General features: G+C 43.8%; 1 protein-coding gene across 1 annotated transcript; it reads left to right on the top strand.

The window, feature by feature from the left end:
- LOC120304286 lies at nt 1-27,480 on the top strand. Its single transcript, XM_039334673.1, has 3 exons — nt 1-134; nt 2,558-3,391; nt 26,631-27,480. Exons 2-3 carry the CDS (start codon nt 2,559-2,561, stop codon nt 26,770-26,772), a joined length of 975 nt encoding a protein of 324 aa, XP_039190607.1. The 5' UTR covers nt 1-134; nt 2,558; the 3' UTR covers nt 26,773-27,480.
- Nucleotides 27,481-27,766: the final 286 nt, after the last annotated feature.

Genomic DNA, 27,766 nt, shown 5'->3' with positions numbered 1-27,766 from the left:
TTTCTTTCCTCCCACCCTCCTCGGATTTTTGAAAGAGGAAACTTTTACTGGTTCCCTTTTTATTCCCGTCACAAGCAATGCCAACAGTGCAAGACAGCAAAGCTGAGAAGATCCGTTGAAGACTTCAGTTCAAGGTATGGTGTGAGAAGTGGTTGGGCGTAAAAAAAGTCCCATATATCTTGTGGATTAGTGTCTTGAAAAGCCTAAGGGCAGCAGCTGGAATAAATGGCTAGGGCCAAAATGGGAGCACAGTTACTGTACAATAGAACAGAATGGGAAAGCAAAACAACAGAATTGGTGCGTTGAAGTTTTAAAAGTTACACTGGATTAACTCAAATTCAACTCCACTCTTAACCTTTCAAGATGGTCGCTCACCATCTCTCAGATCAACCTGCTGTAATTGATAGGATGGTTATGAAGTTAAAACTACCTCTATCAACTTGAGGTCTTAGGAGAAAAGTAGGATATAAAGTTGATTGAATATGTGTAAATACATCATCTCTCAACCACCCAGTCTGCATTGTGGATGATACTGCTTTACTCTATTTTCCCATAAAAGATTTTGGATTTTATTTCCACAATAATTTTATAAGGTAAGTTATGGTGAGAGAAGTAGCCAATAAGTTTGCATGGTTGAGGATGGATTTTAAACTGGGTCTCCCTAGTCTGAGTTCAGATATATTAAGTACTATTCCAGGCAGCTTGTTTAATTACCCCCTGCCCCTATATTATCCTTCAATAAACTTGTGAGGTAGGATGTGTTAGACTAGAGTAGTAACTGATCCTCAAGTCAACTCTGATATTTGTGGCTTAGTAGGAACTTGGACCTTTCTGGTCTTAGTCTACTAACCCCTTGATCAGTAACCCTTTCCATTCTCTTTCTGAAGGCAAGTTCTGTAAACAAAATATTCATTTGTAAGTTGTTCATTAGTAAAATGATACTAGATAACTCACAGTGAAGGACAGGCCAATCCATGTCTTTTGGACATGACTGTATAGGTGAATAGGCTTTGTTTGTAGTGAAATTGATAGTGAAACATGAATGCCCAGGAATGAAGAAAAGTGAGAAACACACTCCAGATTGCCCTGCCTTGACTCTCTTTGGTATAAGATGGAGAGGTGGCTTTCAAGATTCTGTTATTATGATTCTACATTAATAAAGTAGAGTTTTAGTAAGAGAGTCTGGTGGTGTAGTCCTGGCTTAGATGCAAAGCCAGCTGGCTGACTTTGGATCAATCCCTCTCTCTCTCAGCCACAGGAAGAAGGCAATAGCAAACTACTTCCAAAAATGTGACCAAGAAAATGGCAAGAACATGCCCAGATGCTTGCCAGGAATCAAGACTGCCTTGAGATTGCAAATTTCATTTCAGAGTTCTAATATTTGTTTCCTGACTTTAATAGCAAAATGGAGCTTCTGTATTCAATAGCAATTAACTTCCCATTTATGCCTTTTGTTTTTTTGCCTTCCTGAAGGCATCTGCTTGGTCTTCATTGGAATCTCAGGGCTGGGCTTAATGGATTAATCTAGATCTTCTTTTGAGCTTGTTAGCTATGTGGATCCACCTTATTCCCAGGTAATATACCTCTGAATGCCAATTGTGTGCCTGATCGTTTTTGGAAATGCACAAAAATGTGTTTAGTAGACCTCTGGTCTCATTCAGTTGGACAATCTTTACTAGCCACTGTGTGGTTCCCCATATTCCCCCTTTCTCAAATCATTAATTTTTAGCACTCCAAATCTTATAGATGTGATATAATAAATCTAAGTTTATATCTCTGCCAAGAAATGGCCACAAAGGGTAGGGATAAGCCTCTCCCTATCCTGCCCATGATAGCGCTACCCACTGCATTTTTTACCACATGAAAAAATAATAATAACACATGGAAAAGTAGCTTCAGCTACCATTGAAGCAAGCTGTAGGTGCTTAGAAAAGGCTCTTCCACACTGCAACCAATTGTGCCGTGTGAACATAGTTACAGGATTCCTTAAAGAGTTGATTTAATTGTTGTAAGAATCTTAACAAAAAAATAAAATAATAAAAATTGAGAAGGGCTCCTTGGCTGCCAAATCAAAACCATGATGCAGAATGATCTAGCCTTTTTGCCATGTTATTGTTGAGATTGGAAAGAAATTTAGGAAAAGGATTTAGATGCGAATTCATTTTTAAAATTTTTTTAAACCAAGGCATGAACTGACACTTGGATATCATTCAAAATGTGTATGGTATTTTTCAAAATCTTGTGGCACTCTTTTTTTTTTAAAAAAAAAGAGTGAAAATTCATATAGTATAATCTGAAAAAGCATTATTTTGTATGGTGGGGAGGGAAATCTGCAAAAATTAGGCAGAATTGCAAAACTAAAATACATTCATTTTGAGATGCTGAGCAAAACAACAATGGGATGCTGACATTTGTAAAGAATCTTGGGTTTAGCAGAAGTGCATAAATAAGAAAAAGAGGAGAAATTACAACAGCAGATTTGTAAAACACAGGAATTAGGATGGATTAGAATTAATTCACCCATTAATTCATCCCAATTTGCTTTTATGTACTGTAGGATGTGGGGACTGCTCGCTACTCTGCTGTTTTCCTGCCTCGGATGCCTTGTGGATGCTGCTTGTTCTAGGACCAACTTTAACCACTTCAATGACACGCCATGCCTGAATTTCAGTGGCGGGTTTCCTTTCACCAAAGTCAATCTCACTATTTGGAAACAAGTGAAAGAGTTGGATCTGTCCAATAACAACATCACAGGGTTATTAGAATTGGAGTCTGCAGCAAAACTGGAATCGTTGTTCCTTCACAATAATAAATTGAAGAGCCTTCCTTCCGACTTCTTTGACAAAACACCCAACCTGAAGATCCTGAGTCTGGAGAAGAACCAACTTAGCTCTTTAGCCATTGAAGACTTCCATCCTTGCCTGAAGGAGCTCCGGGTGGACTGCCGCTGCAATGTGGCAGGTAGCATTTTGCATTATTGCCACAACTGCTCAGACAGCGGCATCAAATGCCAGTGCTTCACTTCTGAAAGACTGGATAATGTAACTGATTATTACAAGAAGGAGTGCCATGACACTGGGTATGGCCTCTATATTGGCATCATCATACCAATCTTGATTCTGCTCCTGTTGGCCATCCTGGCTTTCTTTGTAATCTGGAGGAAGAAAAGGGCCCCAATCAACCAAGAAAAACGACCTTCCAACACATCTGAAGGCACGTCTGGACAATCAAGGTACATCAGCCGCTTGTCTCCGCCAGGGAGCACAAATCAGGACATGGAGTTCCACAAGGACTATGAGAACGTCTTCAGTGACCAATCCAAGGGCAAAGTGGGCAAAATGAAAAGTGGCCAAGCTAACCACCAGAGTCGGAAGCAGACCACCGCCAAAAGGTGAGCAACTGAGGAGGCATCATGTCTTGAGAAAGCACATTAAGTCAGCATCAAACTAAAAAACTCATCACTTTGCCTGGTGCTTGCAAAGGGATGCCCTTCAAATAGGATCAAGGTTATCATGGCCTATTTGAGGCCAGATTTTAAGAGTTTTAAAGAGTGAAGTGGATGCCTTAAGCAACTTCAACGTATTTACTTGTTCTCTATTCTGGCTTGGCCAGAGTGTACCTAGAATATTGTGTCCAGGTTTAGCCCTAAATTTTAGAAAGGATACTGACAAATAAGAGCACGACTAAAGGACAACTACTAAGCTGATAAGGGGATGGGAAGGAAAGTATATGAAAAATGGTTGGAAGAGTTGGATATGTTTATCCTGGAGAGAAAAAGTCTGTAGGGAGGCACAATAGCTGCCTTCAACCATCTGGAAGGCATTGAGGCGAAGATGGGGCTGAATAGTTTAGAGAAGGCTTATCCAACCACTTCGCTTGGCTGGGCCGCATTAAGTAAAGAGGAATTGTCTTGGACCGCATATAAAATATATAACAAAAATACATTATGTATAATATAGTATAATATAATATGTAATATAGTAACTATTTCTAAAAATCACATAAAAATGTTAACAGTTTACAGTGTTATGGGCCACGCTAATAGCTGTCCAGAGCTGAGGATTGGAAAACACCTGGTTTAGAGGTGTCAGCTGGTTATTCATGAAAAAAGGACTTAGGTTAAGACAGTGATGGCGAACCTTTTAGAGACCTAGTGCCCAAACTGCAACCCAAAATCCACTTATGCATCATCGGGTGCTGGGTGGGCGTGGCCCATTGGGTGGGTGTGGCCCATTGGGTGGGTGTGGCTGTGGTGGTAATGGCAGACTGGGTGGGACTAAAAAGTTCAATCAATCAATTCCAACTTTGCGAGATCTTTTTTTTCTCCGCAAGAAGTTGAAATTGATTGATTGAACTTTTTTTTTTTTTTTTTTTGCACTCGGCGGCAGAGGCCTAAAGCGAAAAGGTTTTATAAAACCCAGCTGAAGGCCTAGGACTGGGGCGATGGTGCGCGAGCCTGCAGAGAGGGCTCTGCATGCCACCTGTGGCACATGTGCCATAGGTTCGCCACCACGGGTTTAAGAGATGTTCAATAGGAGTACAGATAGTCCTCGACTTACAACACTTCACTTAGTGACCGTTTGAAGTTACAACGGCACTGAAAAAAGTGACTTATGACCATTTTTCACACTTATGACCATTGCAGCATCCCCATGATCATGTGACTTACATTCAGCTGCTTGGCAACTGGCTCATATTTATGATGGTTGCAGTGTCTTGGAGTCATGTGATCTTCTTTTGTGAACTGACAAAAAGGGGAAGCCAGATTCACTTAACAACAGTGTTACTAATTTAATAACTGCAGTGATTCACTTAACAACTGTGGCAAGAAAAGTCACACACATTTAATACATTTCTCACTTAGCAACATACATTTTGGGCTCAATTGTGGTTGTAAGTCAAGGACTACCTGTACCTGGGCATTTTTACCTTGATAGAGGCATTTAAACAATGGATTGGTGGCCACCTCAAGGTTCACCTGGCTTTTTGGGAGATCATAAAAACCTGGCTCTTCTTTCTGGCTTCTGGGCCAGGAAAGAAATTCAGTCGAGTCTCTGTTTTGTTCTGTCTTGTTGAGAAGATAACTATAATAGCCATACGGAATAGAATACAGCTGGAAGGGACCTTGGAGGTCTTATAGTCCAGCTTCCCCCCCCCCGCTCAAGCAGGAGAATAGATACCATCTCAGACAAGTGACTGTCCAGTCTCTTCTTAAAAACCTCCAGTGATGGAGCGCCCACGATTTCTGGAGGCAAGCTGTTCCACTGGTTAATTGTCCTCACTGTTAGGAACTTTCTCCTTAATTCCAGGTTGCTTCTCTCTTTGATCAGTTTCGAACCATTGTTTCTTGTTCTGCCCTCTGGTGTTTTGGGAATAACATGACCCCCCCTCTTCTTTGTGGCAGCCCCTCAATGCTGCTATCATGTCTCCCTATTTTTTCTTTTCTCTAGACTAGCCAAACCTAAGTCCCGCAGCAGTTCTTCATATGTTTTAGTCTCCAGGCCCTTAATCGTTTTAGTTACTCTTCTCTGAACTTTTTCCAAACTCTCATCATCTTCTAAAACTATTCTACTTTTTTACTATATATTTGCAAAACAAATAAATTGGTCCAGGATTCTGTAGTTGTAGATTCTTGCACTGTGGAGAGGATTGAATTAGATGGTCTCCAAGATCTCACCAATCCTTACTACTGTGATCCTAGAATTTTGCCCATAAAAGCTCTCCAAAATCCCCAATGCTTTTCCCACCCCAGAAGAATGAAGCTCCCAAATTCTTCATCCACCCAACTCTGCAACTGTTTGAGGGCCACAGAAGAGATACCTTTCAGTTGTTCTTTCTGAACCTATTAGGCTCTAAATTCTAAAACAATAGGTGTTCTTTAGAAGGGAGAAAATGTGTTAAATCTCACAGCATGTTTAGGAGCAAAATAAGTTTATTAAACCTTTAAAGCAGTGTTTTTTAACCTTAGCCAGGTTAAGATGTGCAGACTCCAACTCCCAGAATTCCCCAGCCAGCTTAAAGTTGTCAAAATTGAAAAACGCTGCATTAAATCAAACTGTCTCCCCCAAACAAATGCAACATAGAGACCCAAAATAGCCAAAGTAACCCTTTCCTAAGAGTCAAAAGCACACAACTTTGTTGGCACAACAGGTGCTCATTCCAGTTGTACAAAAAAAAGGAAGGGGGACCTCTGTAGCTGCCTCTTGGTCCAATCAGCTGCTCCCAGAATGTTAAAAAATAAATAAAATAAAAAGAAAAGAGTCTATTAAAAGCAGCATCAGTTCCCTGTCTGTCAGAGAACTGGAGCTGAACTTCTCTTTTGCTCCTTAGTTACAGTTTTCTGAGTGATCAAGAGTGACGCCCTTTTGGTCATATAATCTGCAGCTATCTACGATTCTGGGTCATATACAACTGGTGCTTGAACAGGGTGTTGTGACTTCAGCATAAACGAAGGCCCAGTTCTGGTTTGAAATCTGAAAACAGCATGAGGAATAAAAGAGTGGGGTGTGTGTGTGTTTTATTTTAAATTGCTGTCCATCAAGGCTTGGATCACAGCAATTGGAAATATCTTTTTTAACCTGAACTTCCCTCTTTCTGAATTCCTGTTTAAATAAGGGAAGTTTGAATTTTCATTTCAGAAATAGATTGTGCATATTATAGTTTGCTCCATTTTTTCCAGTTAATTTGCAATTCCTTTTTCCTGATATTCCCTATGGGTGCATAGATAAAACACTACAAAAAGGCAGTCCTAATTTGATGATACATATAACTGCATCATCATTTTTTGTGTGTGTTTTTCAGCTAATTGATGCAACAAATAATGGTAAAGTATCGCACTAAGGTATCTTTGTACAGACTTGATGTGAGATGGCAAGCTTGCCTTTTTGCGGTGTCCTATCATAGCACAAAAAACAAGATGAAGTGTAAATACAGATAGTCCTCATCTTATGACCATAGTTGGGCCCAAAATTTTCATTGCTAAGCAAGGCAGTTATTAAGTGAATGATGCAGTCATTAAGTGCATCTGACTTCCCCCATTGATTTTGCTTATCAGAAGCTGGATAGGAATGTTATAAATGGTGATAAATACATGCTGATTGCCAAGTGCCCAAATTTTGATCATGTGGACCATGGAGATCCTGCAACTGGTCATACGTCACTTTTTTCAGTGTCCTTGTAACTTCAGACAATGACTAAACCAGGGGTCTTCAAACGTGGCTGTTGAGTCCTTGGCGAAAAGCAGACGCGAGAAGCAGTTGTAGTTCTCAGGTTTCCTTTTATTCTGTGTTCAGCTTACAAGTGAAGGCTTCAGCAACGCCCAAAAGCTCCTAGCCTCTTATATAGGCAGTTCCCGGGTCAATGTGTTACTTTTCCCGCGCCAGCACCCGCGCATGCGCACAGGCGCTGGCGACAGCCTGTCTGGTCCCGGGCAGCTTGCACCTGCCCGGGACTGCCTGCAAACGCCCCGAGCCCGTTTGCAAGGCTCGGGACATAACACCCCTTTCCCCCGGGCTAAGACTACTACCAACATACAATTATTTCTTGATGCAGTGTTCTACTCCCCAGTGCTCCTATTGTTTACTGGCTTTTGTTTGGCCAGCAATGTTATGTAATCCTCTAAGTATTTAGGAGATTTCCTTGCTCTCTGTGACCTTCTCAGCTCTGGGTTTCTGACAGGTGTTCCCTGACTGAGGGGAGACGTGAGCCTGTTCTCCTTATCATGCCTTGGTGCCTTCCGAGGACTGTGCCCCGATGCCTGGCCTGCTTGCTCGCCCACCGGGCTCGTCAGGCCAGGGCTTCTGTCACTTTGTGACCTGGTTGACCTGCCTAGCTGTAGGCCCTCGGGCCCCTTGAAGTGATAGCCACTGCTGGGCGTCTCTATAGAACCTCCTAGGTCCGTCCAAGACCTGTCAGGAGGCTGTCCAATCCCTAAGCCCCGTTCTGTGTCCGGGCTCGTGTGGGTCTCTGTACCTTCCCCAAACTCAGTTACTCCCTGATGTGGGCTAGAGGTGTTGCGGTCGGGACTTGGTTCCTCGACCACCTCCCTGAAAGTTTGACCCCCTGTAGGACTTGGGGTAAGGTCAGGCCAACTCTGGGGATTATGTGCCAGCTCTCTTGCGGGGTATGATTTATTGGGATGCTCCCGGGTATCCTCCCTGACTGGAGTACTGTGCTGTGCAGGTGAATAGTGATTGTACCCCCGGGGTGACTCCCTGGCTGGAGTAGGCGTGAATGCCTGGTAGTTGGATAGGCTCTTAGAATTCCTGTTTGGGGCACTCGCGGAATCTTGGAATGGGCCATTTGTGGCTCCATGATTGGAGGTGGGCAGCAGCTCATGCCCCTCCCTTTGCTCTAAAGGGTCCCCCTCCCCCCTGGAAAAGACCCAGGAGTCTCATCGGAAAGGTCCCGCCTAGGGCGGAGTTGGTCGATGTGCCGACGCAGGACACGACCGTTGTCCAGGGCTACCTCGTAGGAGAGAGGACCTGTGACCCTGGAAATAGAAGCGGGGACCCATGTATGACCAGGCCCGTAATTGCGAGTCCAAACCGGGGCACCCACAAGTAGTTGTCTAGGTGCCCTAGGATGTGAGGTAGATGAAGGCAGTCTGTCCGGATGCAACCGGTCAAGCTTCGTAGTAAGTTTGCGCCCCCAGCGAAGTTCAGCTGGGCTTCTCCCTGTAGAAGTGGACGGTGTGGTGCAGTAAGAAAGGAGAAAGTCAGCCAACCTGTGATGCCAGTCCCCTTAGGTGAGTCTTTTCAAGGCGTCCTTTGTGATGCGGACCATGCGTTCAGCCATACCGTTGGTTGGACGGGTGGAAGGGTGCAGACGTGGCATGACGAATCATGTTAGCCTGCAAGAAAGCTTGGAATTCGGAGGAAGTAAATTGAGGGCCGTTGTCAGACACGATGACATCTGGGAGCCCGTGTGCAGCAAAAATCCCCCTCAGTACCTGAATAGTCTTTGCAGTGGTGGTGGATGAGACAGGTACAACCTCAAGCCATTTTGAATGACTGTCAACGAGGACCAAGAAGAACTGGCCCTGAAAGGGCCCAGCGTAGTCAATGTGCACCCTAGACCATGGGGACTGTGTATCCTCCCATCTATGCACAGGAGCTTGGGGCATCTCTGGGCGAGAGCGCTGGCACAGGTGGCATGCATGCACCTTAGCCTCAATGTCCTTATCTAAACCAGGCCACCACAAGTGGCTGCGCGCAAGGGCCTTCATGCGAACAATGCCAGGATGACCCTCGTGGAGGGACTCTAAGATCCTAGTCCTCATTGAGGTGGGAATGACAACTCTGTTTCCCCAAAGCAGACAACCCTGAGAAGTGGACAACTCGTTCCTTTTGGACCAGAAACTCTGAAACTCAGGACTAGGGCAGTGCTCAGGCCATCCAGACAAAACCCAAGAAAGGACACGTGAAAGTGTGTGATCTGTGCCTGTTTCAGCGGCGACATCCCTGGCATTCAGAGGGGACTCGGGCAAGGCTTGGATGGATAGAATGTTGACAGCTGGCGCAGGGTCAGCTTCTACTACTGGCAGGGGCAATCTACTGAGGCCATCAGCATGGCCCATTTCTTTCCCAGGCTTGTGGAGTAAGGAAAAATCATATGCAGACAGAAAAATAGACCACCTAAGCATTCTAGGGGAAATGATTTGGGGAGTTTGTTTACGTGTGGTAAACAGTCCCAGCAGAGGCTTATGGTCAGTGAAGACCGTGAAATGCCTGCCATACAAGAAATCATGGAATTTTTTAATTCCAGCAACAACAGCCAGAGCCTCCCTGTCTATCTGAGCGTAGTTGCGCTCAGCAGAAGACAGTGTTCTGGAGTAATATGCAACAGGAACCTGAGTTCCATCAGACCTGAGGTGGCTCAGGACAGCTCCTACCCCGTAAGGGGAAGCATCACAAGCGATGCACACAGGAAGGGACTCATTGAAGTGTGCAAGTACACTGTTAGAAGTGAGTAAGGCCTTGACCTCATTGAAACTAGCCTCATGTGTTTGTGACCATTGCCACACTGCTTGTTTGTCTAATAGCCTGTGAAGAGGCTCAGCTACACTAGCTTTATGTGGAAGAAAGGAATTGTAGAAATTCAGGAGGCCCAGAAAGGCCTGAAGTTCGGCCTTAGACTTTGGCCTAGGTGCTTCTAAAATGGCAGTTAGTTTGGATTCAGCAGGGTGAATCCCAGCAGCATCAATTTTGAATCCCAGAAATTCAGTAGAAGGCACCCCAATTTTGCATTTGTCTCTTTTGAGCTTGAGGCCTGTTTTCCTGAATCTTAACAGAACAGCCCTTAGCCTTTCAGCTAGAATGTGTGTGGAGTCTCCTGCAATTAAGACATCATCAAAGTAGGGGCAAACCCCCGGTATGCCCCGTAGTGTGTTTTCCATTACGCTTTGGAAAATCCCAGGAGCGACATTCACTCCAAACTGTAGCCTTTTTACCTTAAAGGCTCCCCTGTGGGTCACAATAGTCTGAGCTATAGCAGCATCATCATCAACAGGCAGCTGTTGATACGCTTGAGCTAGGTCAAGCTTTGCAAAAACGCGCCCCCCCCCTTGAGGGAGGCCAGAATATGACTGACCACAGGAACAGGATAGGCATGTTGCTGCAATGCCTTATTAAGAGTGCATTTGTAGTCAGCACAAATGCGAATGTCCCCATTTGCCTTTAGAGGCGTGACAATGGGGGTCTCCCAAGGGCTGGAATCAACAGGTTCTAGGATTCCCTGTTGGATCAGTTTGTCTAACTCAGTGTCAATTTTACTCTTTAAAGCAAAAGGGACCCTTCTTGCTTTAATTCTAATGGGTGTGACAGTGGGGTCTAGTTTTAAGGACACAGGAGGTCCCTTGAATGTGCCCAGCTGGGGGCTGAAGACATCTGCAAATTCTTTGCAGACTTCCTGTAGGTCGAGTGTTTGTAAGCTGTTGAGCCCCGTGACGTGTATCCCCAAGGCTTCAAACCAATCGAGTCCTATGAGACTCGTTCGTTCACCCCCTACTACTAATATGTCTAGTGGACCTTCAAAATTCTTATACTGTACGTTAAGGGTGGCCTCCCCCTTAACACACACTCTCGAATTTTGAAAGTCTGTTAACACAATGTCTGAAGGCCTTAATTTAGCCTGAGTTCCACTGCCGGAACAAATCTTCCTAAATGTATGTAAGGATATGATTGAAAGGGCAGACCCCGTGTCTAGTTCCATAGTTAATGGAACCCCTTGTAGCTTCACCTTGAGTGACAGCTTTTTCTTGATGGGCTTGTGTGTGCCTGTCCTGAAGATGCTTCTTCGCGAAGCGCAAAAACCTACCCTATTCTGGCTGGGGACCCTGGTACCTTTCAGGCGCAGTTCTTCCTGAGGTTGTACCTTTCGTCGGCCCAGACACACAGCTGCAATATGTCCTTGTTTCCCGCACGCCCGGCAGATAGCGGAGCGGAACTTGCAGTCGGTTCTCCTGTGGCGACCTCCACAGCCGATGCACTTGAGGGGAACTGCAGAGCTTCCTTTCTGATTCCCTTCCTTCGTGGGGTGGAGACGGTCGACTTCCTCGTCCGGATCCTCCTCGGAGTTCCCTTGGACGTCCTCTTGGTGCACGGATGCAACATCTGGACTGTTCCTGATCGGCCGCATGTTTTTGACGGCGCCGCCTGCTGCTTCTTCTGCGGTGACCTCTCTTAAGGCATCTTGGAAGGACAATTCTTCTTTGGCGAAAAGCCTCTGTTGTAGATCTCGATGCCTTAAGCCGCACACGAATCGGTCCCTCAGTCGTTCTTCGAGGTCCTTGAACTCGCAGTGCTTGGCGGCCTTCCTCAATGCGGCGATGTATTCTTTGGCCGACTCTCCGGATCGTTGATCCCTCTGCTCGAAGGTGTGGCGCCATGCGATGACGGACATCTTGGGCTGGAAGTGCTCCTTCAATAGCTTCTTTAGATCTGCGTAGCTGACAGACTCTAATGGGACAGGTGCTGCAAGGTTCTCTGCGATTTCGAAGGCGTCTTGACCGCAGACACAAAGCAGGGTGGCAGCCTTCAAGCTATCTTCCCTCACTTGGTTCACCTTGAGGTAATTTTCCACCCTGGCTACGTAGGACTCCCACCACTCTGGATGTGAGACGTCAAACTCCGAAAGCCTTCCAACCTTTGCCATTTCAGGAGACGGGTCTATCAGCCAGCCTACCCCCAAATGCGCACTGGATTGGCGGGTAGCTGCCGAGTCAACGCCGTTCCGTCGTTCCGCCGCTCAGGACTCACTTGGGTAAGCTTACACCTCTTTATTTCCAGGCGATGTAAGGCATCCCATCCTCGTCGCCAGTGTTGAGTCCTTGGCGAAAAGCAGACGCGAGAAGCAGTTGTAGTTCTCAGGTTTCCTTTTATTCTGTGTTCAGCTTACAAGTGAAGGCTTCAGCAACGCCAAAAGCTCCTAGCCTCTTATATAGGCAGTTCCCGGGTCAATGTGTTACTTTTCCCGCGCCAGCACCCGCGCATGCGCACAGGCGCTGGCGACAGCCTGTCTGGTCCCGGGCAGCTTGCACCTGCCCGGGACTGCCTGCAAACGCCCCGAGCCCGTTTGCAAGGCTCGGGACATAACAGTGGCCTTTTTATGACTTGTGGACTTCAACTCCCAGAATTCCTCCGCCAGCGTGTCTGAGACCCCTGGACTAAATGAATGTTTGTAAATTGAGGACTACCTGTAACCCAAAGAGCAGAAAATTAAATTTTCCAGTGCCCTGTTCAAATTAAAAAAAAATTAAAAACAGAGATGATTTTCTAGCATGAGAATGTCTTAATGATGCTTTCCAATACAGTACTAAATAATCCGGTACTGTAGCATTCAGTGACAATTCATCATCCAGAGTAGGTCTCCATTTAACGGTCTGTTGCTAACCTTATCAAGTTGGACAGCAAAAATTGTTTAAAGATTGAAATTTTTGCAATGGGCAGAACTGAGAACTTTGAATACAGTAAAGTAAAGGGTTATTTCTCGGGCTTCCTGAAATGGCTTTGAGACTGCAGGAAGTCTCTCTTTTTCAAAAAGCACAAGACTGCAATAAATTTGCTGGGTTTCTTAATTCTTGGCAATTCCCATTTCCCCCCTAATATGCAGCAAAATACCCATATTGTCCCCATTTCATGATCTGTAGGTTTTTGGTTTTTTTTAACTCCATCATTCAGTGGTCCTTCAATTCTGCATTTCAAAGCAAGGTCAATGGTCTTGAGGAAATTACCAAACTGCATAATGTAGTTCTGTATTTCTCAACCTCAGCAGAGGGAATTCTGGGAGTTGAAGTCCACATGTCTTAATATTGTTGAGGTTTAGAATGACTGATCAAGATTACCCAGTTCATATGGCCAAGAATAGGCAATTTGGGGCTTTTATGTTTTGGATGTGAATCCCCATCAGCTACTGCTAGTTTGTCCTGTAGCAGGGGATTGTGGGATTTGAAATTCAAAATATCTGAAGGATAGCAGATTTTCTCCTTTTGGCCAGCAACCCCATCTAACTGGCTTTCATGTAGTCTTCTATAATCCAGGGGTCTTCTTCCTCTTCCTGTTAAGGGACTGGTCAATTTCCCCAAATCTCCAAATATCCGTAAACATCATCTGAATGTTTAATTGAATTAAGAGACACATCAAGGCAAAAAAAAAAGGATATATAAGCATATCTTGTTTTTAGAACAGGACATGGCCTTCCTTCTCTGGGTCTGTTTTTCTCTTGTGGGGTCAATCAAATTAAAAACAGAAATGAAAATGAGGAGCCCAATAAAAGGTAATAAAAGAACAGATGGTAGAACAACTAACTCTGAGGGTGGAGGAACTGAAAGAGAAAGCCATCTGTAGCTTCTGCTAGAATAGGACAGGGATTGGGAACCCATGATCCTTAGGGGCTGGTTTCACACGACACATTAAATTCTCAAACTGAATTCTTTAAACCGATACTGCAACCCTGTAGCATGCTTTGCCCCACAAGTATGTCATATTATGGCTGAACATGATGGGTTGGCTCACACATCATTTCAGGATTACTCAGATCACTCAGTTTATAGAACCACCAACTACCAAACAACCCATTTTAGCCTAATGTCAGATGTTGTATGAACCCAGCCAACAACTCTCAATTTACCTCAGTCTTCTTAGGGCTGCTGGGAATTGTAGTTCAGCAACACCTGGCAGGCTATTTGTTCTCCTCTCTTACTAAAGAATATAGAAATGCTTTGACTTAACAGCAACAGTAACAAAAGAACGGTTTTCCTCTGTCTAGTCTGCAGGATAAACAAGGGAGTGAAATCCCAGAAGAAAAGAGAAAAATTGCTGATATGGTTTTGGGTGAGGACAAAGATGACAGGGAGGGGGCTGGAAAGGACCTGGCTATGCACCCCTTTTCTGCTTCTGTCATTTCAGTCACTTTGCATTTTTTCGATAAAACTTTAATTATCACAATATCAAAAGTTATGTATAATATTAGATAAACACACGATTCCTAAGAAGGTTGTAGGTACATAGATGGACAGCTGGATAGAGCTATGTGACCTGTGACTTTCTCTGATTACAAGCAATTTAGAGGGGAAGGCAATCTTTTTTTTTTTAAGGGCTGATTGGGGGGGGGAAACAATTGTGTTGTTTATTACTTGCACAAGTTTGTGACGGGCTGCTATAGTATCTCAAATTTGAAATCTCTGGTGATGCATAGATTGAAATGTAATTACTGAAGTAAATTGTATAGCTAATAAGTAATTCCAAAGATTCACATAAGAGTGCATTTATTTCTGGGCACACCCTAACTGCAGTGAAACCATTAGTTGTATACATGGCAGAGTTGCACAATTTCATGAATCATTTTAGAGACTTGTGGCAATGCAACGTTTGAGAATTCCTGGGATAGTCAAATTAAGATTGTGGTCCCGGCACACATTAAAAAGGACAGGACTTTGATTGCCCAGTTGTGGTCACCATGTAGAGTATTTGACACACACACACACACACACACACACACACACACACACACACACACATATCTTTGGACACATTTGGGTTGTAACGATCAGTGGAAACTCTAAACAGAGTGGCTGTGTGATGTCATTTATTTCTAAAACGACATGCGACAGGAAGGAGCCCTCTTGAAGTTGTGCTGCACATAAAAGTCATCAAACCCTTTTCCTAGAAGTCCACACATTCTTAGTATGTCGAAAGAAATTTTGTTTTCAACATTTCCTAAGATGGGGTTGGGTGGAGGTGGGAGAGGAGAGGAGAATTTCCTTTAAGATACTCAAGTTTGTAGTATCTTTTTTTAATTGGCCTGTGTGATTGACTTCTCTGTTGACTGCAACCTAATTTCTCCAGGGTTTCCATTAAATCTCAAAAAACAAGAAGAGAACGGATTCCCTCCTTTGAGGCTACTCTAAGTATAAACAACCAACGAGCTTTTTAGAGAGATGGAAATGTGTGTGAGAGGAAACTACAACGTCAACAGTAAAGCCTTCCACAACTTCCAACAGTCTAGTCAGCTCCAGAATATGTCAAGACAAACTCAAACTAAGTTGCCAGTTCCCTAGAAAAAGGTAGCCTTTTCTGCCAAGGAAGACCACTTGAAAAATTGCCCCACACAGTATTACAGGAAGTCCTCAACTTATGACCACAGATAAGACCGGAAATTCTGTCAGTAAGTTATGTGGTTGTTAAGTGAGTTACCACATGACCATGCCCAATTTTATGACCTTCTTTGTCACAGTTATTAAGTGAATCCTGCTTTCCCACTGGTTTTGCTTGTTGGAAGCTGTCTGGGAAGATTGTGAATTGTGTGACCCCAGGATGCTGCAACCATTGTAAATACATGGCGGTTGTTAAGTGCCCAAATCACAATAATGTGAGTACAGGAATGCTACAATCATTGTTAATGGAAGGGTTGGTCATAAGTAACAGATAGTCCTCAACTTATGACCACAATTGAGCCTGAAATTTCAATTGCTAAGCAAGACAGTTATTAAGTAAGTTTTGCCCCATTTTATGACTTTCCTTGCCACTGTTATTAAGTAAATCATCGCCATTTGATCATTAAGCGAATCGGGCTTCCCCCATTGATTTTGCTTGTAAGAAGCCAACTGGGAAGATTACAAATGGTGATCACATGACCCTGGGACAGGACAACAATCATAAACACATGCCAGTTGCCAAGTGTCTGAATTTTGATCACATGACCAAGGGGACCCTGAAATGGTCATAAGTCTGAAAAATGGTCCTAAGTCATTTTTTTCAACGCCACTGCAACTTTGAATGGTCACTAAACAAATAGTTGTAAGTCGAGAACTACTTGTACTTTGTAAGTTTGAATGAATGGCCGAATGGCTATATGAATGTTTGTAAGTTAATCAATCAATCAATCAATATAGAGCTGGAAGGGACCTTGGAGGTCTTCTAGTCCAACCTCCTGCTCAAGCAGGAGACCCATTTACCAGGTTAAGGACTACCTATAACAGAAAGAGATTTAGTCTTTCTCTTTGGTCATGAAAAAGCAGGTGAGAGTCCCACGTTCCCATTTTTCACCGGCTTACATCTCATTCCTCTTATTTATTATTTTATTTTATTTTTAAAATTTATAAGCCGCCCCACTCCCGAACGACTCTGGGCGGCTAACAATAAAAAACACATAAAACATAACAAACAACAATACAAAAACAATCATCCAGGGGTAAGGTTTTATAAACCCCAGGCCTGCCGGAAAAGCCAGGTCTTAAGTAGCTTACGGAAGACCAACAGGGTGGCAGCGGTCCTAATCTCCGGGGGGAGCTGATTCCAAAGCATGGGCGCCATCACAGAGAAGGCCCTCCTCCGCGGCCCCGCCAAATGGGACTGCTTGGTCGACGGGGCCCGAAGGAGGCCCAGCCTGTGGGATCTAACCGGACGTAGGGAACTATGAGGTAGTAGGCGGTCTCGCAAATAGCCTGGCCCTGAGCCATATAGGGCTTTAAAGGTAATGACCAACACCTTGAATTGGACCCGGAGACCAATAGGCAACCAGTGCAGCTCACGGAGGATAGGTGTAACGTGGGTGTATCGAGGAGCACCCACTATCACTCGCGCGGCTGCATTCTGGACCAACTGTAGTCTCCGAATACTTTTCAAGGGTAGCCCCATGTAGAGCGCGTTGCAGTAGTCCAAACGTGAGGTGACAAGGGCGTGAGTGACTGTAAGGAGAGCCTCCCGGTCCAGGTAGGGTCGCAACTGGTGCAACAGGTGAACTTGTGCAAAGGTCCTCCCAGCCACAGCCGTCAATTGATGTTCCAAATTCAGCTGTGGATCAAGGAGGACACCCAAGTTGCGAACCCGCTCTGAAGGGGGTATATTTTCCCCCGCAAGAGTCAACACTGGACAGTCGACATGATCCTTGGGAGGCAACATCCAAAGCCACTCGGTCTTGTCAGGATTGAGCCTGAGTCTGTTAACCCCCATCCAGACCCTCACGGCTTCGAGGCAACGGCCCATCACATCGGCCGCTTCACTGAGAGAGCTCGGGGAGGAGATATATAACTGGGTATCATCAGCATACTGATGAAACCTCACCCCGTGCTGTCTGATGATCTCACCCAGCGGCTTCATATAAATGTTAAATAGGAGGGGAGAGAGAACCGACCCCTGTGGCACGCTGCATTGAAGGGGCCTCGGGGTTGACCTCTGCCCTCCCACCAATACCGATTGCGGCCGGCCAGAGAGGTAGGAGGAGAACCACCGTAAAACGGTGCCTCCCACTCCCACCCCTTCGAGTTGTCGCAAAAGGATACCATGATCGATGGTATCGAAGGCCGCTGAGAGGTCAAGTAGCACCAAGACAGAGGAATAACCTCTGTCTCGGGCCCGCCAGAGATCATCCATCAGCACGACCAAAGCGGTTTCTGTGCTGAAGCTGGGCCTGAAGCCAGATTGAAAAGGGTCTAGATAATCTCTAGATTACAAAAATAAGGTGTGGTGACTTAGGGTCAGCCCTTCAAAGAAATTCAGACAGGAAACCAAAACCACGAGAACTAAAACTACCAGTAGACCTCCACTTACGACTACAATCAAGGCCAGCATTTCTGCTAAGTGAGACAGTTTTTAAAGTGAATTTTGCCTCATTTTACTATCTTTCCTGCCGTAGTTGTTAAGTGTATCACTGCAGTTGTTAATTTAGTGACACAGTTGTTAAGGGAATTTGGCTTTCCCATTTATTTTGCTTGTCAGAAGGTGGTAAAAGGGGATGTCATGACACACACACACACACCTCAACACTGCAGCCGTCATAAATATAAGTTAGTTGCCAAGCATCTGTAACCATGGGGATGCTGCAACGGTTGTGTGAAAACTTGTCATGTCACTTTTTCCAGTGCTGTTGTAACTTCGAACAGACACTAAATGAACTGTTGTAAGTCAAGGACTACCTGTACTTTTATTGTAAGGTTATAGTAACAGAATTGTGCAAGTTTGAAAGCACCTCTCCCCTCCTTGCCTTTACTCCCCGGAGAACGAGGGTCCCTTGTGAGATGCTTTCCATGCTCCCATTTCTCCTATGGGCTCAGATGTCTCTTGTCTGTAAGTAAGAGTTGCAAGGGACCTTAGAGGTCATCTAATCCAACCCCTTGCTGTTGCAGGAGACCTATACTATTTCTGATAAATGTCTACCAGTGTCTTCTTAAAAACCTCCAATGATGGGGCACCCACAACGTCTAAAGGCAATTTGTTCCACTGGTTAATTGGTCTCACTGTTAGGAATATTTTTTCCTTAGTTGCTTTTCTGCTTGGTTAGTTTTCTTCTGGTGCTTTGGAGAATAGGTGGACCCCTTCTTCCTTGTGGCAACACTTCAAGTATTGGAAGACTGCTATCATGTCACCCCTGGTCCTTCTTTTTTTGTTTTTTGTATGTTTTAGCTTCTAGGCCAGTGGTTCTCAACCTTTTTAATGCCGCGACCCCCAACTGGTCGTAAGTCGAGGACTACTGAACTGGTTGTAAGTCGAGGACTACTCAGCTGGTGCAGCACCGTTTGCAGAATGGGACTTTTGGCGGGCTCAGCAGGGCAGAGACAGCCTGGACAATTCCTATTGGCTTTTGAAAGCCAACAGAATTAGACTATTCAAGAGAGTCTATTCTATTGGCTTTCAAAAGCCAATAGAATAAAAGGGAGTAGCACAGCTAAGGAAAAGGGGGAAAAAATGGCGGACTGCATTGTTTGGCGACCTCTGTGAAATGGTCGTTCGACCCCAAATGGGATCCTGACCCACAGGTTGAGAAACCACTGTTCTAGGCCTGTAATTATTTTTGTTGCTCTTTTCTGAGCTCTTTCCAAAGTTTTAATTCACCAAAGTCTCAATTGACTTGGCTGCAGGTCTTTCTACTGTTAGAATTGCCCACTACAAACATTTGTTTTACAATTGCCCACTGCAGTTAGAATTGCTCACTGCAAACATTTGTTTTAGAATTGCCCATTGCAGTTAGAATTATCCACTGCAAACATTTGTTTTAGAATTGCCCACCCACCGCGGTTAGAATTGCTCAGGGCAAACATTTGTTTCAGAATTGCCCACTGCAGTTAGAATTGCCCACTGCAAACATTTGTTTTAGAAAGGTTTTTTTTTTTAAGAGTCATCGAACTGTGCCACCATCCACAGGTCATGTGTTTTTCAGCTTTTTCTCTTAACTAATTTCCGGTTGGGCAATTTCTCTCTCTGTCTCTTCCTCCCCGCCCCCTTGCTTTTTCTCTGCTTTGAGTAATAGCCAGGAAAAGGAATGGAGAAAACCCGCAACGCAACCCTATGCCTTGTTCCCAGCAACAACTCGCTGGGCAGAAATGTGCTTCTTCAGTTGTGCTTAAAATAGTCCGCAGAGGATTTTCAGACTGCCGTTCTGCTGACTGAATAATTAGGGCCAGCTTCTCCAATCATTATACTGGGTGGCCCATCATAAGTAATCCTCAACTTATGACCGAAATGGAGCCCAAAATTTCTGTCGCTAAACCAGACAGTTCTTAAGTGAGCTTTTATATACTTAATTATGAGTTCTAGTATCATAGTACCCTAAATCTCCGAGAATCTTGTACAGGTGGTCCTCAACCTGCGACCACATTTGAGCCCAAAATTTCTGTTGCTAAGCGAGGCCATTGTTAAATGAGTTTTGCCCCATTTTATGACCATACTTGCCACAGTTATTAAGTGAATCACTGCAATCGTTACATTAATAACAGAGTTGTTAAATGAATCTCGCTTCCCCGTCGACTTTGCTTATCAGAAGGTCGCAAAAGGTGATCATATGACCTCAGGACACTGCAACCGTGATAAATACGCCAGTAGCCAAGACTCTGAATTTTGATCATGTGGACTTTTAGGATGCTAAAATGGTTGTAAGTGTGAAAAACGGTCATAAATCACTTTTTTTCAGTGCTGTTGTAACTTTGAATGGCCACTAAGCAAATGGTTGCAAGTCAGGGACTACCTGTACAGTCCCAATCCCATCTGGAGGGTGAGACAGGCTGGAAAAGTAGAATGAGAAGAACTATCTTTAACCAGAAGAATGGCACTTTATTTCAAATGTACACCTACCCGTTCTGGTGGCCTCATTTCTTTCTGAACCAAAATGACTTCAGGTTAAGTCTCTTGGCTGAAATGGGTTTGCGAACATTCAGGTTTAGTGTAGAGCCTCCATCATTCCCAGCAATGGGTAGAATGGAAATCCAGGTGGTTTTTAGAGAAGGAAAACATTTGCCTTAATAAGGATGTGAAGCTGACTCTGAATGCAAGATGCTTCATTGAACAACAAGGAAAGAACCCGGACCATTTTCATGCCTTTCCAATGGAGCAGCATCAGGCTGGCCTCGGTTACACACAAAATACTAACTCATGACGGAGCTCAGTGTGATTTGGTAGAATTCTTATTAATTAGGGTGGGTCTGTCAGCAACCATTAGTCATGGAACTTTTATGCATAGGAACAGTCTTCTTCTGACAGTAAATTGGTGGAGTTAAGATATTGGACTAGACAGGGCTTTTTTATTTGAATAGAAGGGCTTATATTTTTATCCCTATCCTAAATGTCAAACACTTGAGTTAAAAAGTTTCTGAAAGAGAATTTATTCACATCATCTACCCTTCCAGTGAAAGCACTTGACGTTTTCAATTGAAATCATCCAAGATGCTTAGTATGGTTTAGCCCTTCCTGGCATGGATCCAGGTTATCTGAGGAATTGCCTGACCCCGATGGGCATAGCCCACCCTGCTCATTTCAGCAGAAACGGCCTACTTCAGATCCCATCTGCCAAGGAATTTCAGCTTGCGAGGTCCAGGAGAAAGTCCTTTTCTGCTGTGGCCCTCATCCTCTGGAATTGTATCCTATGGGAGATGATTCCCCCTCCCCATTCCTGTCCTTGCGGAAGAGCTTAAAAACTTCGCTCTGCTACTTGGCCTGGGGGACCTCAGCAGAGGACCGCTACATTAGGGGGGGCTGACCAGGTGGAGGAGAGCCCCAGGCTGCCCATTATCTTGGTTTTTAACTTTTTTACAGGTAGTCCTCGACTTACAGCAATTAAGTCCAAAATTTCTGTTGCTAAGCGAGATAATTGTTAAGGAAGTTTTGCCCCATTTTGGAGCCTTTCTTGCCACAGTTGTTAAGTAATAATAATAATAATAATGATAAAGTTGGAAGGGACCTTGGAGGTCATCTAGTCCAACCTCCTGTTCAGGCAGGAAACCCTATACCATTTCGGACAAATGGCTGTCCAGTTTCTTCTTAAAAACTTCCAGTGTTGGCACATTCACCACTTCTGGAGGCAGGTTGTTCCACTGGTTAATTGTTCTAACTGTCAGGAAGTTTCTCCTTAGTTCTAGGTTGCTTCTCTCTTTGGTTAGTTTCCACCCGTTGCTTCTTATCCTGCCTTCAGGCGCCTTGGAGAATAGCTTGACTCTCTCTTCTTTGTGGCAGCCCCTGAATCACTGCAGTTGTTAAGTTAGTAACATAGTTGTAAAGTGAATCTGGTCTCCCCCTTAGCTTTCCTTGACAGACCCTGGGACACTGCAACCGTCATAAATATGAGCCATAAGTGTGAAAAAAGGTCATAACTCCCTTTTTTTTCAGTTCACTTAGTGAATTGTTGAGGACTACCTATATTCAATTTTTTCTAATTTTAATTTTTTTAAAGATGTATTTATGTGTTTGTTAGGTAATTAAGGACTACCTATAACAGAAAGAGATTTAGTCTTTCTCTTTGGTCACGAAAAAGCAGGTGAGAGTCCCACATTCCCATTTTTCACCAATTTACATCTCATTCCTCTTCTCTAGATTGCAAAAACGAGGTGTGGTGACTTAGGGTCAGCCCTTCAAAGAAATTCAGACAAGAAACAAAAACCACGAGAACTAAAACTACCAGTAGTCCTCCACTTACGACTACAATCAAGGCCAGCCTTTCTGTTGCTAAGTGAGACAATTTTTAAGTGAATTTTGCCTCATTTTACTATCTTTCCTGCCGTAGTTGTTAAGTGTATCACTGCAGTTGTTAATTTAGTGACACAGTTGTTAAGGGAATCTGGCTTTCCCATTTATTTTGCTTGTCAGAAGATGGCAAAAGGGGATGTCATGACACACACACACACACACACACACACACACACACCTCGACACTGCAACCGTCATAAATATAAGTTAGTTGCCAAGCATCTGTAACCATGGGGATGCTGCAACAGTTGTGTGAAAACTTGTCATGTCACTTTTTCCAGTGCTGTTGTAACTTCAAACAGACACTAAATGAACTGTTGTAAGTCAAGGACTACCTGTACTTTTATTGTAAGGTTACAGTAACACAATCATGCAAATCTGAAAGCACCTCTCCCCTCCTTGCCTTTACTCCCCAGAGAATGAGGGTCCCTTGTGAGATGCTTTCCATGCCCCCATTTCTCCTATGGGCTGAGATGTTATTTATTTATGTGTTTGTTTGTTTGTTTGTTTAATTTCTATAGCTGCCCATCTCAAGAAAAGACACTGGGCAGCTCAAAATTCAAAAAATATATTACAATGAAAACCTTAAAAACATTTTAAAACAATAAAAGCAGTAAAAAGCATTAAAACAATGCAAACATTAAAACGTCCAATTCAAAGCAGGATGTCTGGCCTGTTAAGAATATAGCTAGGAGACATGGCCCTAGTTGCATGTAGCATCCCAGATTTCAGAGTATAGCCAGGTTTTTAAACTTTACTGAAAAGCTTAAACATTTTATTATATTTTAAGCAGTCCAGAATTGCTGTATCAGTGAGATGGCTGCCATAGAAAATTAATAAATAATAATAATAATAGTTGTAAAACCTGAAACACCTCTTCAAATACAGGCAGACACCGTATAAAAGAAATACACACACATGTATACACGTAAAAAATAATTAGCTTCGGGGTGAAGGTTCATTCTCTGAGCTTGTGGGTTGGTTTCTTAACTTTTTTTACCAGGCGTGGTAACATCTTCAGAGTTTGGGGGATATCAGTGTTCTGCTTTTTATAAGGGCTTCAGTTGTGGGTGTGTCAAGTTGATGGGTCTTGCGATGGATCAGATGTGAGTCATCAGTGAGAGGCTTGTGATGTGATGGGGAGGTTACATCAGGTCTGGGTCACTGGGAGGTGAACTGCTGGTGGGAGGGGGGCTTGCGTGAATTGGTTGAGGGTCGGTGGTGTCTCTGATTGGCTGTGCGGTGGATTTGGATCCTGAAGCGTTCCTAGGCTGCTTGTAGGTCAGTGCGTCTGTGGATGGAATTGCTTGTGGAGTGCCAGTCTTCCATGAACTCATGAGTATGGTGGCTGGTAGCATGGCTGATGATTTTAGTGTTGCTCCAATTGAACTGGTGTTGTTTGTGTTGGCGTAGGTAGAGATTAAGGATTTGGGTTTGTGGCGTTTGATTGTCAACTGGTTTTCGTGGATCCTGTTTTTTAACTGACGTGATGTTTATCCCAGGTTGAAGTGGTTTCAATCGTTACAGTTGATTTTGTAGAGGACATTGCTTCTTTCATTCTTCTGTGTCTTGTCTTTTGTTCTGGATAATTCCTGGCAGAGTGTGGCTGAGGGTTTGTGGGCTATCGTTATTCCTAAGGATTGGAGAATTCTGGCTGTCATGTCCAACAACCCTTTTGCTTATGATAGGGTTAGTTTTTGCGGGTGTCCAGCTATGTGGTATATTGTGGTTTGGGTGCTGTGTGTCGGAATATGAAGTTTTTTTGGATGGCACTTATGGAGAAAGATGTCAAGCAGCCGTTTGTCTTCTGCTTTTCTTAGTGTTGTGGTGCTGCGGTGTGTCCTGGCCCTTCTGAAGAGGGTCTGGACATAGCTTCTTTTGTGTACGGTAGGATGTTTGCTTGCAAACCTGAGAAACTGGTCCATCTGTGTAGGTTTGTGGTTGATACGGGTTTCCAGTTCTCCGTTGTCCAATTTCTTTATGTCGATGTCAAGGAATGGGAGTCTACTTTCTGTTTCCTCTTTGCATGAAAATTAGATCCCAGGGAATATGTTATTGGGTAGGTGGTGTGTTTCTCAAATTTGGGAATGTCTGATGATGACGAAGGTGAGTAGGTGACATCAACCTGGCTAAATAAACCATGCACCACCTACTCACTAAACACCATACCCACAAAGATGATGACACTATGGAATACTCCATATTCACAGAAATCATCATAAAACTCCTGGATCTGTGCCTCAACACATACTTCAAGTTCAACAGGAAACAGGTCTAATAGCAGAAGCAGTTATGCAATGACTTGAATCCAGAGCTCTAGCCACCATCCAACCAAAATTCTGGACATGCTACATTGATGACACCTTAGTCAGAGACAGCATTGACCTTCAACCAACCCACACAAGCCCCCTCCCCCCACCAGTTCACCTCCCAATGACCCAGACTTGATGTAGCCTCCCCATCACAAGACCCTCACTTGACACACCCACACCTGAAGCCCTTATAAACAGAACACTGACACTGACATTCCCTAAACTCCGCTGAAGATGTTACCTAGCCTGGTAATGAAATGTTCGGAAACCAACCCACAGACTGGGAGGATGAACCTTCACCCTCATCCTACACCCAAGTTACAGATATTCGCCACTGTTGCAAATTAGCTTTTCACGAACACCATAAGGCTTTCTGAACATATGCTGTTCTTCCCCATTATTTTTAAGTGAGGGTGAAGCATCATTTCACATTTTGGGAAGTGTGTGAAGCTTCTCCCCATGATGAATTGCAAATGGCAAGTTTCAAAATGGAATAAAAATAGATTTCTTGTCATTAGGAGAGGAAGGGGGATAATTTTGAAAATAATTAGTCCTGCAGGGGGCTTAAAGGTGAGATAAGTTGGAATATGTATCCTTCAAGCTTATGGGTAGAATCTATCAAAAAGACACACACCCCTTCCTCCTTATCTCTCCCTGTCTCCCTATCTGTCTGTCTGTCTCTCTCTTTCTCTCTCTCTCTTTATACACACATACACAGAGAGAGAGAGAGAGAGAGAGAGAGAGAGAGAGAGAGAGAGAGAGAGAGAGAGAGAGAGAGAGAGAGAGAGAGAGAGAGAGAGAGGGAAAAAAGTATTTGATTCCCTGCTTATTTTGTATGTTTGCCCACTGACAAAGAAATGATCAGTCTATAGTTTTAATGGTAGGTTTATTTTAACAGTGAGAGACAGAATAACAACAAAAAAAATCCAGCAAAATGCATTTCAAAAAAGTTATAAATTGTTAACATCCCTTCGCAAAACATACTTTTTTCCCTCATCACTGTAATGATTTTACAGAGAACTTCGTTTTCTTGGCCATTATTATTATTTTTTTACTTTACTCACTAATTTGAATGTAGAGAAGTTGATTTCCTTATATTATAAGTCATTTGGCCAATGATTTTCAACAGGCTGGGAATTCTGGGAATTGAAGTTCACACATTTTAAAGGTTCTACTCCAGTGGTGGCGAACATATGGCACGCGTGCCAGAGGTGGCACTCAGAGCTCTCTCTATGGGCACGCATGCCATTGCCCCACCAGAGTTCGCCAGAGTAGCGAGCACATGGCGTTTGGGAGCACATGGCGTTTGGAAGCGACAGGGCAGGAAGTGAGCGAGCAAGTGGCATTGGCCCCCCGGGGATGCCTCAGAGATGGCAAGGGACTGGGCCCCGCTGCCCTGGCCCCAGCCATACTCACCCAATCTGCCGTGACCACTGCAGCCATGCCCACCCAGTGGGCCATGTCCCCCTGCCCCCCCTGAGGGGACCACAATGCTGATGCAGCCCTGGCACTTTGTGATAAATAAGTGGGTTTTGGGTTACAGTTTGGGCACTTGGTCTCTAAAAGGTTCGCCATCACTGTTCTACACTATTCTAAAGACTCCTTACTTCATAATGTGATTTAATATTCCTTTGTATTATGTTTTTAGAATTGCAGTTTTTATGCTATATCTAGTTACAGGTGCATGATGAATAAATTTGCTATTATAACAGCTCCATTAAAATATCTCAGAATGGTTCCCAAAGGGAAAATAAACAATTTAAAACAATAATGCAAATTATATCAGATCAAAACTGATAGGAGGATCAAAATGATTCCATAGGGAGACATGATAATAATTTATTTTGTTTGGGGGATTTTGGGTCCTCAGGTCTCCATCGAAAGGTAAGAACAGAGATTCTTCTGAAGGCCATCAGCCCATCTACGCCAATACTCAGGAATTATATTACAACTATAGTGGGAAGCCTAACCTGGAAGCAGTAGATGATGTCTACATTATTCCAGACCAGTGATACCTTGGGTCCATCAACACTGCTATCATCAAGGATGACCTAAAACATCTCCTGGGCCTTCCCTGTTGCAATGCCCATTTTTCAGAACACCAGAACATTTGGCCCCAACTTTGCTGGCATTTTGTAAACCACTGAAGAGCTAGATGGGAACTATAGGTTGGGTGAGACCATCACTGTGGCTTTCTTTAGCATGATTATGATGATGTGGAGAAATGGATTGTCTTCAGGCACTATTATGTTATCTTCTCATTGTTGTTTACCTTGATATTCATTATGTTTTGTTGATTTGGATTACCTATGTTTGCTACCTATGAGGTAGGACATCTTCTCTGCTTTTGCCCCACACTTTGGGACATGTTAATCCCCAGAGGCAAGGTGAGCCCCAACGCTTTTGGTTTTCTGAATGAGCGTTAAGACCTGGCTCTGCCAATAAGCATGGGAGTATAAAAGGATTATGCTGCCCTGGGGATGGTGAATGGCTTAAGGACACTCCCTCTGCCTTGTTAAACTGATTGTTTTAAACTTTGATTTTCTCTTTTAACTGGTAAATTTTAACCTTATTCTTAATTCTGTTTTTAACCCTGTTTTTAACCATGTGTTTAGATTGCTTTATGATGTGGTAAACCGTTCAGAGTAACTTAAGGGAGATGGACGGTATAGAAATGTAATAAAATAAATGTAAATAAATAAACAGATATAATAAATCAATAAATGGTCATTTTCTGATGGTATTTTACTTTTAATGAGGAACCAGTTTGGTATAGTGTGCTGGTCTAAAAACCAGGAGGCTGGAGTTCTAGTTCTGCCTTAGGCATGAAAGCTGGCTGTGTGACTTTGGGCCAATCACCAGGAGACTGTGAATTCTAGTTTCACCTTAGACACAAAAATCAGCTGGGTGTGGTCTTGGACCAGTCACTCTCTCTCAGCCCAACCCACCTCACTGGGTTGTTGTTGTGAGGAAAATAGGAGGAGGAAGGAACATTAAGTGTGTTCA

The sequence above is a fragment of the Crotalus tigris genome, unplaced genomic scaffold (assembly GCF_016545835.1).
Source record: "Crotalus tigris isolate CLP2741 ecotype Arizona unplaced genomic scaffold, ASM1654583v1 scf7180000017633.3093840, whole genome shotgun sequence".
NCBI classification, from domain to species: domain Eukaryota; kingdom Metazoa; phylum Chordata; class Lepidosauria; order Squamata; family Viperidae; genus Crotalus; species Crotalus tigris.
This window is presented reverse-complemented; position numbering and strand designations above follow the sequence as displayed.

What these genes read in the sequence shown, in the direction of transcription:
- LOC120304286 (XM_039334673.1), top strand. Translation starts at nt 2,559, where the DNA reads ATGTGGGGACTGCTCGCTACTCTGCTGTTTTCCTGCCTCGGATGCCTT. An exon ending in AAGCAGACCACCGCCAAAAG is followed by an intron (nt 3,392 to 26,630) that starts GTGAGCAACTGA and finishes TTGGGTCCTCAG; the next exon opens with GTCTCCATCGAAAGGTAAGA.